Source organism: Pelecanus crispus, chromosome 4, assembly GCF_030463565.1.
Source record: "Pelecanus crispus isolate bPelCri1 chromosome 4, bPelCri1.pri, whole genome shotgun sequence".
Taxonomy (NCBI): Eukaryota; Metazoa; Chordata; class Aves; order Pelecaniformes; family Pelecanidae; genus Pelecanus; species Pelecanus crispus.
In genome coordinates, this window is record NC_134646.1 from 18540723 (window position 1) to 18557437 (window position 16715).

The 16715-nt window shown below is 35.9% G+C and overlaps 1 protein-coding gene across 2 annotated transcripts in view; it reads right to left on the bottom strand.

Annotated features, from left to right (window-relative positions):
• LRBA (LPS responsive beige-like anchor protein) overlaps positions 1-16715 on the bottom strand; it is a 419408-nt gene that overhangs the window by 81196 nt on the left and 321497 nt on the right. For both annotated transcript variants that reach the window (XM_075709754.1, XM_075709753.1), the window contains one exon: positions 16305-16457. In XM_075709754.1, coding sequence (XP_075565869.1) covers positions 16305-16457 — 153 coding nt within the window. The remainder of the gene's footprint in view (positions 1-16304; positions 16458-16715) is intronic.

A 16715-nucleotide genomic window follows, 5' to 3' on the forward strand; every position in this document is an offset into this window, starting at 1 on the left:
CTACCAAGCCATATTTACTATGTTTTCTTCTACGTCTAACCCAATACGGAACAAGGGTAAGCATATTGAGTACTTCACCTTAGTTTAAGAGCAAGACACAGGAAATGTCATATCTAAGAGAAAATATGGCTTTAAAATCCTCAGAAATATATCATCTTAGTCAATTTTTTGGCAATGCACTTTGTTAGCACATTGGCCTTCAGAACAATCTTCCCTTTCCCTATCATTTCATGGAATGCCAAATACTGGACATAGATAAACAAATCAGTATCTTCATGTAAACAAAAAAGAAATAATATTGAAAATCCAGAGTCCCTTTATTTGTGTCATGGGAAGACTGGTAAAATCTGTATCAGAGCCCCTCAGTCTTTTGCCCATTGGGACCCCATAAAACAACAGAAAAGCGTTTCATGTCTCCTTTTCCACAAAGAGAGTGGATACGTTATTTTTCAAGACATTTAAAAGAGAAAAGACTTTTGTGTTAAACTCAACTTTTTCCAGAAAGCTGGATTTAATCCCTGCTATAAGACTGCCATCTAATTCTAAGTTAACTACACCAACCTTTTTACAAGCACTCACTAGTCAATATATATTTTGGGGAGTATCTCATTTGATACAAAGGTTTCTCAAACTGTGATTAGTTCCATGATTATTTTCACCATATTTCATGGTCAAGGTAAGATTTGTTGAGGTTTCAGCTGCAATACTGACATAAGTGGTTTCTGCCCTGTCACACTATTTCTAGCCACTCATTCTTGATACCCAGTTATACCAACACAACTATTTGTTGGGCTGAATGGCAAAGCAAATGAGAACTGACCCAAATTAAAAACATTTTGTCTTTTCTTTCAGATTTACAGAATGCTTAATACTCTGAAAAATGTCACCTCCTAATACTTTCAAAACAGACAGCCACAATTAGTAGGGATGATAGATCATCATCTTTAGCTTCCTCTGCATTTATAAAATAGAAATAACACAATTTCCTCATCACACGAAGGTCACGTAAAGGTAAACTTACTAATGTTTGTGGATTATTCAGATACTACAGAGTCAATATTCAAGAAAAGGCCATATAGGATGCTGTTCTCACAATAGGGTTCAAACAGTGTGCAATAAATAGGGTTTGAATCTATATAAATGTAACAATATGGAGGAAAAAAAACCCACTGAGTAACTTATTACGTGAGCCCTGTTCACCTTGTAGACCAAATACAGCCAGCAGAAAAATAACAGCATGTGATCATTTAGTTAGCGGCTACATGTTAAGGCATAATCTAAAGGGAAATATATCCATGGGATACAGGTATAGTTTCATTTTTGTTTTTCAAGTACTTTAAGTCCATGAACTTACTCCATAAACCTTACAAAGAGACAAAAAAGGACCACTTTAGTTGTACGACATAGTGCATGAACATGTCTATGCAATCTGCAGTTGATTTCTAAACTCATTAAAAAACACAAAGCAGTATGTGGTGTAGAATCATCGTTCTGAAAGAATTCACAACCAAAATACACTTTCTTAATGTTTTACTATTGCTGGCTTTGTGGAAAGGCCCTTCAGCTACCAAAGCAAACAACTGAATGATGTGAATTCAGACATGTAATGACTGTAAGGTCAGCACATGACCGCTAAAGCATTCATGACCCCAAATTAAGAGGTATTACCCTCTATCTACTAATCCTTGGGTCACAAATGTACAGCCTACTCCAAGAACATTAAAAATTCCTGAAATTTGCTTACACCCCACTGCTTGAAAGATAGAAAGCTAACATGCATGAAGTGATCAGATAAGTGAAAGGGGCAGTCCTGTTCTCAAACACCGTATTAAAAATGCCGTGTCTTTCAGTCACCTTTTCTGTTAACAAAGTCCATTATGATTTTATATTGAAGTATTATAGAAATACAACCATCTTCTGAAAATAAGAATTTTAATTTCACAGATCCTAACATTTCAAAGCCAAAATAGAATTTTAAAGGACAATGAAAAAAGAGCCTACATTCATCTTAGTAGTAAACTCATTCAGAAGGTATTACTAGTATAATCACACTATGTGGGACCCACAAATTAAGTCCTACATTTTGGCAGGGTGGCTTTGGTTTTCGAACTACGTAAGACTATATGTTTATCACTTTTAGTGATTTCACATGCATTAGAACATGTAAGAAGCTGCAACAGTCATTCTGTTGGTAAGATTACATAAAGGGTTTTACTAAGAATAAAATCCCAGCTTTTTATGCCATCATGACACATTTTATGTCCAAAATTTACTTGTTAAAATTAATAGCAGCATTTACATTTCCCATACTTATTTGTTACAAAAATTGCACATTTTTTAAAAGAAGATACTTCAGGAATGAGTCCTTTGGGGAGACCAAAGGAGTTGTGTTAATCTGCTAGCTGACACCAGATCTCACTACAAACTTCATACCTAATATATGAACCTAAGATTTCGGGAAGATATCAAGTAGATTTCATTTCAGGTTCCTGAATTAGGATCTCCATGTAATCACTGGAGACTTTAAAGCTGTCTTCATTTATCAGTCCCTCCCATATCCCTATCATTTTTTGTATTTACAGATAGCAACACAAAAAGCCCCAGAAGAAGTGAACAGATCTGGCCACTCTGTTGAGTCCTCAGTGTAATTTCTCATTAGTTTCTTGTGAAATTCTCTGCTTCTCTGCCTGTATCACAGCTTTCTGTCACTGAACTCCTCTTTCACTATTCATGTGCCACCACCTTCTCTAGCCTCTTTGCAGAAAGCAATCTTTGGATTTGAAAACTCCGATATGTAGTATTTCCCTGCAGTTCATAACTGGCCCCTGGCAAACATAAATTCTGGAGACTACTTCAGTTAGTTTTTTTTCCTTACGTACTTTCCCGCTTCTCATAACATCCTAAACCTCATGATAAAAGGAGCAGGAAAAAGGGCAATCTTTCAGTCAAAGATCTGCAATTAAGAAAGAAGCATCCATCTCTAGGAAAACCCCATGGCTCACTTCAGGGAATACCAATGGAATACATTCTTTACCTTCCTCCTGCATTGGGACTTACTCTTGTTAGGGAAGTGAGAAAACTGACATATAACAGAGATGGCCATCTGGCAGACCACAGCGAGACCCAGCTTGCCAGGCAGTTTTATCTGATCCTCTAGCATGCCTCCCATCACCAGCTCAACCAAATTGAGGATAATGTTTATATATGCTGCAGCAGAAAGGTGTATAAATCAAATCAAAATCAGCAGGACTTATAGTATTGGATATAAAATTGAGCTTACATAACTGTGTTGATCTAGCCAGAAATAAAATTGACCCCTGAGTACGTGGAATTTACTCACTTCTAGTGCACCGCCCAGCTCACGGCAGTCTTCTATGTAACCACAATATCAAAGTGGTAGCTAAAACAACACAAGTCAGCACACTACTTATACCTTGGGTACAAGGGTCTATAAATGGGTCATAATCAGGTTAGATGACATGTCCCATGGGAGGAATCTCAACACAAAGCAAAATTTTCCATTAAGTGGTCACCCGTGGTAACAACAACAAAGTAGGAACTTCTCGCTGTATTTGGAAGAGAAACATCCAAACCCAAAAGAATTAATCTGAATATTGCTCATTCTAAACCACTAATGTATACAGGGCAAACTGCAACTGGGACAGAGTTCAATAAACATGTGTAAAGCCAGAGAGGAACACAATCTGCTGAAAATCTGAGAACGGTTTGGATCTGTCCACAGTAGCAGTAAAACTAGGCTTAAAGAAGCTCTGGATGTGAGCTATGTTTGTATGCAGCTTTGGAATGGATTTTAATCATAGCTTAATTCTGGTGTATACACAGCCCAAGGGTGTGCCTGCATAATGTGCTTGCACCAGTCTGAAGGGTGGATACTGACAGTGCAGACATCCAACTCCACTGCAGTATGGCTAGTTCATGTGCTTTTAGTATCTTAAAGAAAAAAATAAATTAACAGACTATAAATAAAATAGCCCTATCAGAATATGCAGCAGAATTTAATTCTTAGTTTATTTATATTAGTTTAGGCAAAATATATTAAAAACCTATTATGAAAAAAGTTATTCTGTGATTTATTATGAAAGCAGAGAACACTCCAGCAACTCTTGGGGCATGCTCTCACCATCTTCCATTCCTAATCCTCATTACAAAGTTCTTATTCTGCCTCAGAAAGCAGATGGCAAGAGATAATGTCAGTAACAATTAGAAGGCTTCACTGCCCTTATAGACTCTTCTGCTATACACTTGTAATGTTTTGTTCAGAGATTTTTAGAAACAGGATACTTTGCACTACTTTATTCTAGGTATACTGTTCGGAACATCCACGAAAACAATTACACAAGTTTTGTTTTGTTGTGGCGTTTTTTTTTTTCCCTTTAAACAATGGAGAATGTTGTATCTTTTATTACTTAAAAATAAGGACATTATAAATGAAACGTCATTTACTTCCATTCTACACATTGCAAAACTAACCCCACTTGAGTTTCCTAATATTTTTAACCAACTTCCTCTAAACTACTTGCATGCTGCTGAACCTTTCATGTGTTTATGAGCCCGGTTCAACTCTCACTAACAACTAACTTGGATCAGATCCAAAATTTCTTCTTAAACTGTGGCTTAGAGAAATCCTACCCATTTGGACAAGGACAAACATGAAGAACCTCACAAGAGTATACATTATGTCACTTTATGCAGAATTTTGTCTGCTTATGACCTATTTGAATGTCAGTCATATTTTTGCTATTATTAATATCGTTAATCTTGCTTTACAAGCTGTTGCTTTTTATTAACAACTAAATAAAATCCAAAGAGGAAATAAAACTTCAGAATGAAAAGAAAAAAAAATGCTGATGGATAGATTTCATATAATTAATATGCTGGAGATTCATTTTGAAACTTTAGTATTTAAGATGGAGAAAAGAAAATTACTTCCAAAAATAAATAAGTCAGGCTAGCTTGGTTCTACAGCCTTCTTTGAGTTACCTAAACCTTATCTTACTACAGGCATACCATCCAATATCCTCCTACAAAGCAGCTACAGTAATGGAAGATATACCTGCCCTCTGTTGCTCGTTAAAGCTCCCCTCTGCCAAAAGCTACTATGCTTCAGATCTGCTATGGACACTAGCATGAGTCAAACTGAACCAAGCTAGACAGCTAAAACATTTTTTAACTTGTTCAACTAACCTGGAAAGGGTCAGGTGAGCACAAGCATGAGAAATTCTAGCTCTGGTGTTTTTATTAACGGTCCTTTACTTCAGAGGGAACTTTCATGCCTCAAAAGCGGAACAATTATATTGGTTTAAATTGCAGAGTATACAGTATTTGTAGCTATTAGAGAATGAAATAATAAAATTAAAACTGGTCTTTTATTGGATTTGGTTCTGTAGTTGACTATGTACCTCACAAATTTTACTAACGTAGTTCAATAGATTAGCAAGTACTTAAAGGGGTACCTTGCAGCTAGCATGTGCACCCTTTTAACTAATAGAGATTGAGAGTAAAGATTACAACCCAAGAGATAGGGGTTTGCTTGAATTCCTTCAAAAAGAGGAACTGGAAAAGGAATTCACAGTCCTGATTATTTAAGGGTGGATCAACCATCTGACTGAAGGACCCGACTGCCCAGTACATTACTTGGCTGAGCATGACCTTGATTGTCTAAAGCCTGCATTTATTTTGCTAAATACATTCTCCTGCTTGACTGATGGGCTATGGTTTGGCCTTTCCTTAAACCAAAAGGGCTACACCTGAACTTCCAATTAAAGGGTAACAACTGGCAGATGTGAGGGAACATCTAGCAGGAGGTTGATGCTGAGCAGATGGGCTAGGGTGCAGCAACCTTTTCCTTCAGTTTCCACCCACTGCTTTTGCAAAAGCGCATAATCATCACGAGCCTGACGCTACACTTCCTCAAGCAGCAGTATGATACTCCCTGCAGACCGCTGTGCTGCTATAGTTAAACTAATATCGGAAACACAGCTAACTAGAGCTTGTCTAGCTCTACAAGTCCACACTGCTGACTGTGGCTTAATGAGATACCAACTTTGACAGAGAAAATAGTTTAAGAAGTTTCCACTCTGAAACGTTTGTACTTGCACTGCGTTGCAGCTAACTCTGCCATTATTTGTGCCAATGCCACCACTGGTAGAGCAATATTGTAAATCAGGTCACTAAAATAATAACCTAGGTTAGAAACAAGGCTTTTTCATATCATTTCAGTGATCTACTTTAAAGTACAGCCTCACAAACATTTGTTCCTGAACAGAGAGACAGATGGGGAAATGTGGTGAGGGATAGGAGGAAGAGATGGGGGACTTACCTCAGCTACATTTGGAACTATGTGTTCAGATTTTCCTTTCTATAAAGCCAGAAAATCTTCTGTAGAGGACTAAAGGATCATTAATTTGATATGGTCAAGAAAAAGATACTTCTATTTATTAGAACAAGAAGAGGTGGGGTACTGTTTCTCTCATGAAACTCTCATATATTCTTCTAGAGCTTAACCACTGAATGTGAGATCTTGTATTTCATATTACACATTTTGTACTGCCTAACAAACTCGATGTCTTCTTATTTGTATAAACATCCACTGTTCCTTTCCGGTTCCTGTTGTTACTCTTAACATTCCTGAGTCTAATTATACATACTTTGAAAAATATTACCTTGTAGCAAATTTTATTTTTTCATTTCATGAACAACCTTTACATCCTTATGTTATGAAATAGAGAATGTAATTTTCTGATGCATCTTCTCAGTACTATTCATTACTTTGTATGCTTTTATCATGCTCTTTCTTATTCTTCTCTCTTCTAGGAAGAAGAAACTCTTTCCTCATACGAGAGTTATCCCTACCTCTGTATCATTGTCATAAGCTTTCTCTGTACCCCAGATGGTTTTAGCAACATTACTGTTCCTCATCCCAGGCTTTCAAAGAGTGGAGGCTTGCCAGGGAAAAGCACTGAAAGCAAAGCCTCAGCTGACTTTTTTTGTATCCTTCCATGTAGGGCACAGATGGCCATGTTTTCTCAACCCCTCCCCTACTTCGGCTGAAGACCACAAATTCTCAGTTTATTTCTCCACAGCTCCATGTATGCAAATGTTATCAATATCTCACTTTCTTTTCCAACACTTAGGATGGAAACTTGTCTACATTCTGACTATATTACAAATACTTTATTTAGAAAAAACTACCCATCAGATTCAAATTTAGCAGCAGATTTTCATATGACCTATAAATAAACTTTAGACAACACTGAAACAAATCCGACAATGCCATATCCTACCAGGTCTCTCACTAGTACATTCTGTTGTATGGAAGTCCTGACCATCATTAGTTCACCTAACAGGAGGAACAAGTTGCAATGTTTCTTTGCAAAGCAACTTCCAATCACAGACTGTAGCTCTTAGTAAATCGACTAAGAAACTGCCATCGCTTTCAAACTTTTTTTTACTCTTGCCTATACTGAGCTTGTGATGCAATTTTTCCACGTTAATCAAAATTTGTAATACATTTTCAACAGTATCCCTCAGAACACCATTTACAGGGAGTGTCCAGGCACACACAGCATTCGGAGAACAGACAAACAGAAGACAGACAGATTTAGTGAACACCTGTTAAATGGGGCAATGGCTCCAGCACAATTGTTTCCCACTTCATTTCACACAGTAATAACTTTAATGTCCTCCACGGACTCGCTTTCAAACACCAGTTCTACAACATCAAACAACAAAAGAGCCGAAAGCAAATTTGTCGAGATTGCTTCCAATCAACTTTTTTGGATAAAAGCAAATTTACCTACCTTAGTTTTTCTTTACTTTCTTTAAACTGTATATGCTCAAACTGTGTTATCATTTGGCTTTTTATAATCTTTCCCAGCTGCATATCATTCTCCTCCATGTTTTACTATTTATCTTGGCTATGATAAATTCTCTTACCCTATTAGAAAATCTGCATCTCTCATCACTCTCTTGAATGCTCATAGTTTTCGTTTAGGCTTTGTTTTCTTTTGACTCTTCTACATCCATTCTGGCTTTTTTACTACTTAACCTCTTTTTTGTTTCATTTTGCTCTCGTTTAAAATATTTGTGCTCTACTTGCTCTTGCTCATCTTGTTTAGGCTCAGACTTCACTAAGATAGGTGCATTACAGAGAACTGTGTACTATCATAATGATTAGCAAGTAGTTTAAATTATTTTTAGAATGTGATCAGTTGTTTTTTAAAATATGAGAGAATTATGCTAGAATTATCTAATACCTTGAATTTTTTGAACAACGAAGATTGACAAATTTTGATCCCAGCTTCTTTAATTTTTTTTTCCCCGCAATAGCAAAGACACACAGGCTGCCCAGGAAATCACATTCCATGATTCCATTAAGCTTTCTTTATTCAGGAAGACCGGCATCGCTCACATTCTCAGAAATTATTTAAATGCAAGCATGGGTGAACTTTTTTTTTTTTTTGGTCTGTTTACAGTCTTGAAGTCCAGAGTTTAGTTGTAATGTCAATAAAGTAACTTGTATGCAGAGTTTGAAGAGATGGTTGGAATCACAAACAAGATGTAATGAAGGTATTAGTACGGAAAGAATAGATTTTACAAACTCTGTTTTCCCTTCCTATTTACGTATCTGGATTGTATATAAATGCCATCAATACTCTTGGCTAACAAGTGAGGAAACACTACCTAGGTTACTGTTTTCATCGAAAAGGCAAAAAAAAAAAAGTTTCTTTACATTATCACATTTTTGCTTTTTACGATGTATTGACTTTGTCCTACAGATGCATCTCTCCAATGTATTCCATCATATATATTATCCAAACCCCATCTTCCAATATTAGCATATTTTGATGTGTTATGAAACCAAAACAGAATGCTTTCTGCATTCTTAAGACAAGTTCTATTCAAAAGCATGGCTCAAGTTCACTTTTCATTACCTCCCTCATATTCTTGAATATATTTGACTTTCTTCGTGTAGTAGTCTCCTTTACAAATTAAATCAATAAAAATTATTTCCTGAAAATTAGTAAAACCAATATTCCAACAGAATTGAATTTGAATAAACATGAATTTCTGGCCATATTTCTTAGATGGCACTTCAATAAAAATAAGTTATTCTTATACACACAGTCAATTGTACACACAGAAGAATTAAGTCTACTTTTGTTTATTCCCAGATTTTCAGAATCTTTTCTAATAGGCCATATATCACATTCCTTTAGAAATATTTCTTCTCTACTTTTCAAAAATTTCTTATATTGATCCTTTTATTTTCCCTTTAGAATGCCCACAGATTAGGTTTTCATTTGCACTGATTTCACCTAGGTGTGGTTATGCTGGCATTACTAATGTTATTCTAGACCTATCTTCACACGAGATCTGAATAAGGTGTTTAAAAATATGTAATGAAGGTCTGATTCCCCTCCCTTTCTATGCTAATAATCAGATATGATATAATTAAATCAAAAGACTGCTTACAGTTGTCCAGTATTTCTTGATTCTAGCCTGCACGGAAGTATTTTTGTGTGAAAGACACCGAAGGTTCTAACTTTTAGGAAGTAATTCTAACAGTGAAAAAAATCCTGCGGTGACAAACACAGGTGATGAAATTGTTACACATGTGGCTGAGTTGGTAGGAAATGAGTGTAAGTGGTACAGTAACACAATTATACCAATACACTACTTAGCTCAGGTGCAAAACAAACAGGTTTAAGCCAATGTTGGTATTCTACATGGATGAACTGAAAGGGAAAACCAGACAATCACTAGAACTGCACACTACAGTCATGGAAGCACTTTTTGAGGAAAGAAGGAATCCTGCTGCTTAAATTTACACACCATCCTACATTTCTTCAACTGTTTAAGAGATTTTCTGTGCTCCTCTGCCTATTAAGTACCTACAAGGTGCAGCCCCTGTGCTTCCCAGGACTGCCTTATTTTCATAGATGAGGAAAAAATTGCATGTTAAACAATATCAAACTTTCAAATTCACAAAGTCCGATAGGACAGCAGGCTGGACCTTTCACACCCAACTTTGCTGAAGAATAATACTCCTGACAACTTTCTGGATTAGACTGTTAAGTTTCTGAGACTTCTATGAATGGAAATGTTTATTTTGCCTGATACAAGGAACCTTACTTCCTGCACAAATCTTTTTCCATAGTCACAGCTTGAAAGCAACATAAAATGAATGCAGCATAGTGTTTTAAGATGCATTGTCAATGGTTGGGTTTAAACATATACCTATTTTGAATGCATTGCACACACATGTGGCATAGAAATACAAGTTTTGCCAGGAAAAGCAAAGTTACAGATTACTTTGCAACCTACTTTTTTATTATAAATTTATGAAGGTGATTTTTTCTAAAAATTGAAGTGCTTGTAGAGTTAATAGCCTCCTTTCAGAGGATACTGTATAAATCTTACATAGATTATAAATCTTGTATATAGATTTGTATATATATAGATTATAATTTCCAAAGGAAAGCCACAAGAAATCACCAAACATCAGAAATACAAATGGAAGTAACACTTCAATCGCATATATATTTCATGAAGTAAAGAGTTTGAAAGAACTGGTATCAAAACTCTTCTTTTTCACCATGATCCATCACCTCTCTTCTAGATGAACAGGTATCTAACATGCCAACAGAACCATCTAGAAAAGCCCGAGTTGAGTGAAAAGTTCACAGAGCTACGATTTTCCTTCTCTATTCTACACTCAAATTCTGTAAACAGTTCAGATCAGCTTCAGATTGCCAGAAGCATCTTCATCATGCAGTGTACACAGACCAAACTGCATCCTACCTTTATAAGACTACATCTAATCCTGCTTAAATTAGAATTTCAAAGTAGATGCTGCACAGATAACAACTCTGATGTTGCTAGTTAATCCGGTTTTCATTTTAGCCTTTTTTCTGCTAGTATTCTGCTATATTGCTATCACCAGCAATATATGACTAATAATCTAGCAATCTATTACTAGTAATCTGCACTTGTGAGCCTTCATTCACACAGTTCATATCCACATGATTTTCTACAGCACTTGCTGCAACACATTTGTAAATACACAGCTTGAAACCAGGAAAAATACCATGGAGAGATTTTTCCAAAATAATACAAAAAATCCAATACATTCCAAGTTACAGGCACTGCCTTAACTGCTGCTTCAATATTTTTATTTGACTAATAGCAATAGTTTTAATAGATTGAAAGTAGCATAACGTTCTTGAAACCAACTTTTGGTTTTTCATCCGTTCACTTTCCATGGATAGGAGAGAGTGAAGACTCACAAAAACTGCAGTTCTGAGTATTGTTGGTGTGTTAGTTGGCAGGGAATGTTGCTTTTGCTGTGTTTTCTGATGTAAGGCGCAGTAGCCTGTGCTAAAAAGTAATGCACCGTATCAACCAATAATGACCCTCTAATTCTCATTGTAGATCTTTCTTAGCAACCAGTGGTTCCTAATACTGATTCATTTTGCTCCGCTAAAATTTGTATTAGGGTGAATGGCTGGCCTACCCTTCCTTTCCATTTTACTTATCATGCCAGGATAAATTCTGTTTATAGTACCTTTATGTATTTAAGTATTTCATTTGTTTCAGAAAGCGTCCTAGCTTCCAATCACTACATTTTCCATTATTTGAAAATTGGATTTCAAAACTTTCAATCCAGCACAGTAATCTCATCACTCTTCTAATTTGCCTTGCATTTTCCCCGGCAGTGAATCGAATGGATAAACACTAACCATGAAAGGACTAACTCTGCAATAAAGCACTAAAATACTTAAATTGAGATATATTGTGGAAAACTGTCTTGACAGACCTCAACAACTTTATTATCATTGAAGCAATCTAATTCTCAAAAAGCTGAGGCTCATCAAAACTGTGTGAAATTTAGTTATTATCAGTTGATCAATAGTTTTAAATTAATTCTTACCTATTCAGACATCCAACCTTCAATGACAGGACAAAATAGACCACTTTACTATTTAGAACAAACAGAACCGCCTTATTGGGATTTTTAGCTATTCCTAACAGTGGGAAGTGTGGGGCTTTTCCTTCGGTTGCACTTGGTCTTTGTGAATGTCTACTTTGTTGTGCATGATAAGAAGGGCATTTAAAATTTCCATCAGCTTTAATGGGGTAATTATCACTCACTCCAGCAAGTTAATTTAAATTTCTAAACCAGAAAACTGTTCTAAAGGAGGGCAGCTAACATAACTAAGACTGTGAAGCCAACAAAAGACCCCAGAAAAATCTAAGTTTAAAAGAATATGTCTACTTCAGTGTCAGAAAAATGGTGCATCAACTACTGCTATAGTTTTTGTTGAAGATTTCTGTATCCAAGCAACATCTGAACATCTACCTCCTTATACTTTTCCCTTCCCAGTTTACTTCCCATTTCTTTTTCCTATAAGTCTCTCAGAAGCATGGGAGAAAAAATTGTTAGGTATTTTCTTTTTATTAGATATCAGATCAAGTCAGCATTTTCCCCTTTGCTCACATACTAATGCCTGAAAGATATCATAACACACTTTGAAATAATAAAGTAAGGATGCAACAGTATGTTGCATTTGGGATTTTTCTGTTTCATTGAGGGGAGGAATTATAATTTTATCTCATTTAAAAGTTTGTAGGTTTTTTACTTTTATTAAGCTTATACTATAATTCTTATTACATGTATATAAAAATGATGGAATTATACAATAATACAATTATCGTCAACTGCATCTGTGTAAACTGAAGAATATTTTCAGATATCTTAGCAGTTATTCTGTGGCACTAAATATAATACAGAGCTTTAGAGGTACATAATAAGGTTTCAGAATGGTAAGAGCTCAGTCACTTTTCCACCAAACTGTAGACTTTCTCAGAAAAAAATATCCTAACCCCCTCCCACATTGATTTGTGCTATTATAAAATATTGTGCTATCACAAACTAATACAAAGTACCACCTATATGAGGAAGCAATACATGCATTTTATACTTCTTTGTATTGCTTAGAATGACATCCCCATGCTATCATTTAGCTCATCATGACATTCCATCAATCAAACCCCAGTTTTAATTATACACCATTCTGCCTTTTCTCTCAAAACAAACACAGAAGACATGCAATGATCTATTTCAATTAAAATACATACTTTATAGAATTAAAAATAGGTTGGCTATCAGCCTGTCAATTAATGTTCTGAACCCCTGCTACTGACCCGGTACTGTACAAGCTGTTATTATGCACTGTCCCACATATCATCTGTTCCCTGTGCTGGTCTGTTCCAGAAAGACAGACAGCTGCAACAGTATATCCCTGTTCAACCTGAGGACCATCTGACTTTAATTGTAGCACACAGCTTGATGTGGGTCTGGTTATGAGAAGCCAAAGTATCACACTGTAATAATCTGGAAAAGCAGAAACCTGCCAACACAAGGCTGCAAAAAGGGGCTTGGGCTGTCTGGCTGGCTGACGGGCTGCAGGAAATATGATTAATGAGCAAGGTATAATGATATCAGGAACCCGATTAGCACCACAAAAAGGTCACAGATCAAAGTAGTATGCATTTCATGAGCTCCAATCATTGTATAAGATCTGTGGACTTAAAGAGGTAAACTGAAATGCAAAGGGAAAAAATATCTATGTGTGATAGCTTACAAAATGAGCACTCAAAATACTATAATCGCTATTTTGTCTGAACCAGGAAGCAGTAAGGAAATATTAACTGAATGAATGAGCCCATGCCACATTGTAGCAAGGTTTTTTTTGATAGTATTTGTGAGGAACTGAGCTTTAGGCATTCTTCCTAAAAACACCTATTCTACTTAAAAATAAAGTGATGGTGATGTGATGCTGATAGTATCCAATCCACTAAGTATTAACAAGAAAAAGCAATTTAATATTTGCATGTAATTTTCTCAGTTTTATTCCACTGCAAAAATGGCAGATTATAGAGGGCATCGTCCATACCAGCACTAACAGGGCCGCCACCACCACAATAAGGTTAACTATGTCACACGGAAGCAGTTAACGCAATTCACTGACACAGAGGTTTGAATTTAATGATACCAGACTGACCAAAACTTGGTATCTGAATTATAGCAACAGCATCAGGGATCTGCAGCGTCACCAAAAGGGATGATGCCTGACACACTTTAATATACCGTCACTTGGTAATTTATTTCTTACTTTCGTAATTAACTTAAGCCTTAAAAAAATTTCTGTTCCTTCCAATTATGCGATACTTGAAAATTGCACGTTCCTGTAAAAGTTCTTTGTTTTGAAAAACTCTATGGCAACTTTTGCACATTCTTTCAATATGCCATTTGACAAGTGGTACTGCAAGGTCTGCTTTCACAGCAGAAGTTATGAAGCCAAGCAGATTACTTGCAAAATCTTTTAGATTAAGATAGTTTCAATTGTCACAATCACTAATGAGTAAATACTTGGGGAAAAAAGGTATATGAGAAGGAAACGCTAATTATATTTAGATAATAAATATGATATTTCAATTTCATAAGAAATGCTGAGTGATATTAAGGAAATTACAAAGTAATTTTCATCTTCATCATTCAAATATACAAAAGTTAACATACTGCTGTTTTCAGATTAATTTTTCTTGAAATGAAAGTTTTGGATATGTAACAAGCACATTCCTTATTCTAGAGTGTTCTGAACTGCTTTTCAGGATTTAACAAAATAAAGGTGCACTTACTGTAGATTGTACATAAAAAGAAAAAAATACATTTAGAATATGGAACGAGACCATTGCTCTCTAAGAGGAGACTTTAAAGGGATTTTACATTTTGTGCCCAAGAGTTTAACAGTAAGAATTGAAAAGCAGCTGCTTCCTGCTGCTGAAGCACTTCATCTTGAGAATATAGCACAAGTGAGAGATATCAGAGAGCTGCAAGAAAGGCAGACACTAGTAGGAAAGGCTTTGGGAAATGATAGAGGGATGAGGGAAGGGTAGGTCAGAGCAAACAGAGAGGTGAGGGTGAGAAAAACCTGGCACCAAGGCTGGAAATGAGGAAAAGAAAATTAAGAGCTAAAATCTTAGAAGAGAAGGAAGCAGGAGATGGAGAATAACTTCACAGCGGGGAAAGCCAGATCCATAATTAACAGAATGAGAACTATATTTTATGCAAAAGCTAAAACACCACAGTCGTGAGACATCAAGGCCACAGGCTGCCTTTGACAAGTCTGCTTAAGAATACAGCTTTTCATTTCTCAGGTTATCTGAATCACCAACGCACGCCAAGCTCAGAAAGGTGTCAGGCTACCTCCCTAACCTATTACCTATCAGCACGGCTGTAAGATCAAAAGTTGTGTTTTAATATGGTTTGCCAAGTAGTCCTGCTAAATGTTAGTGTATTTCATACCTCGTTTAAATAAAATTTATGCATACTTCTATATGAAGCAGAACACTAAATTCACCTAACGTAATTTGTGATTATTATGGTGCACCCTACAACTGCCTGCAGAAATCTAGGCCAAATAACATTTCTGAAAACCATGGTATCATGTCACCAGTAAAAGTGCAGTGCAAAGGATTCTGATAACTTATAAATCAAAGATTTCTTCTGATGTGACTGTTCTGTGATTTTATGAATATGAGGTCTGACGTTCTACCAACAATGATATCGTAACAGCTTATTCCATAATTCATTGCACTGCCCAGGGGGCACAGTGAAGATAGGCAGTGCTAACAACAGGATTTTCCAAAAAACGGAAGAGAAGAGTAATACAGGTTTGGGGAACGAAGCAGGCAAAGGAAAATTCAGTTTTATTTTCTTGTAAATACCGCTCTGAAAAGTATCAATTTAATGGAAGAAACAGAAGAGGTGGCAGAAGATTTCAAATGCAACCTTCTTTTCCTGAGGTGTTCACTGGTCTTTGGAGTTAAATGGATAGTAAAATTAAAAAAACCTAACATTACATTTAAGTAATCAGAGTGACAAATATTTCTATGATTAAACAAGCTTTTTCAAGTCTTCTCTAAAGAAATTATTTTATTAGCTCTTTAGAACCACAAGAGCCGACATACAAATGGGATAAGATCTCCTATATATTTAGACCACACTCAAACTTTTTTCAGCAATTCTAAAGAATGAGCAATACTATATGCCCTTTTCCTTCCTAAACTTGTAAATCTAATGTTTCTTCAGATTATTTCAGCCATAGTCCTATGTAAATTATAAATAGCTACATGTTACAAGCAAAGATCCAAACAATTTCAGAAGAATCTTGCAAGACAAATGTTACTTGACAGATTATAGAAGATAGCCATCTTACCAGTCTGTTTATGCGAACAAATTCTTCGGGGGTTTTGGCCCATGGTGGAAGTTCAACATCAGACACAACTGTTCCATCATCCATCACTCCCAGATTGTAATTGTTGCTGTTGACAAATATCTCTGGGAGGTAATAGAATTCAGGAATCAATTCCTGTAAATAAAATGAAAAACAATGCCATGTTATAAATTCTGTCAGAGGATGCACTTTGTCATGTTAAAAAAATAATTATTAGAATCGCATTAGGCGAAGAGAATATACAAAATCCTCCTACAGACATCCCCCTGCCCCCCCTAGAAGGGGGAAATCCCCTCTTTCATACTTTCTCAAATTTAAACCTTTAGATATGATAAATCCCTATCATGCTTTTAACACAACAAAGAACTAAGACACAACAGGCTATAAAACAAA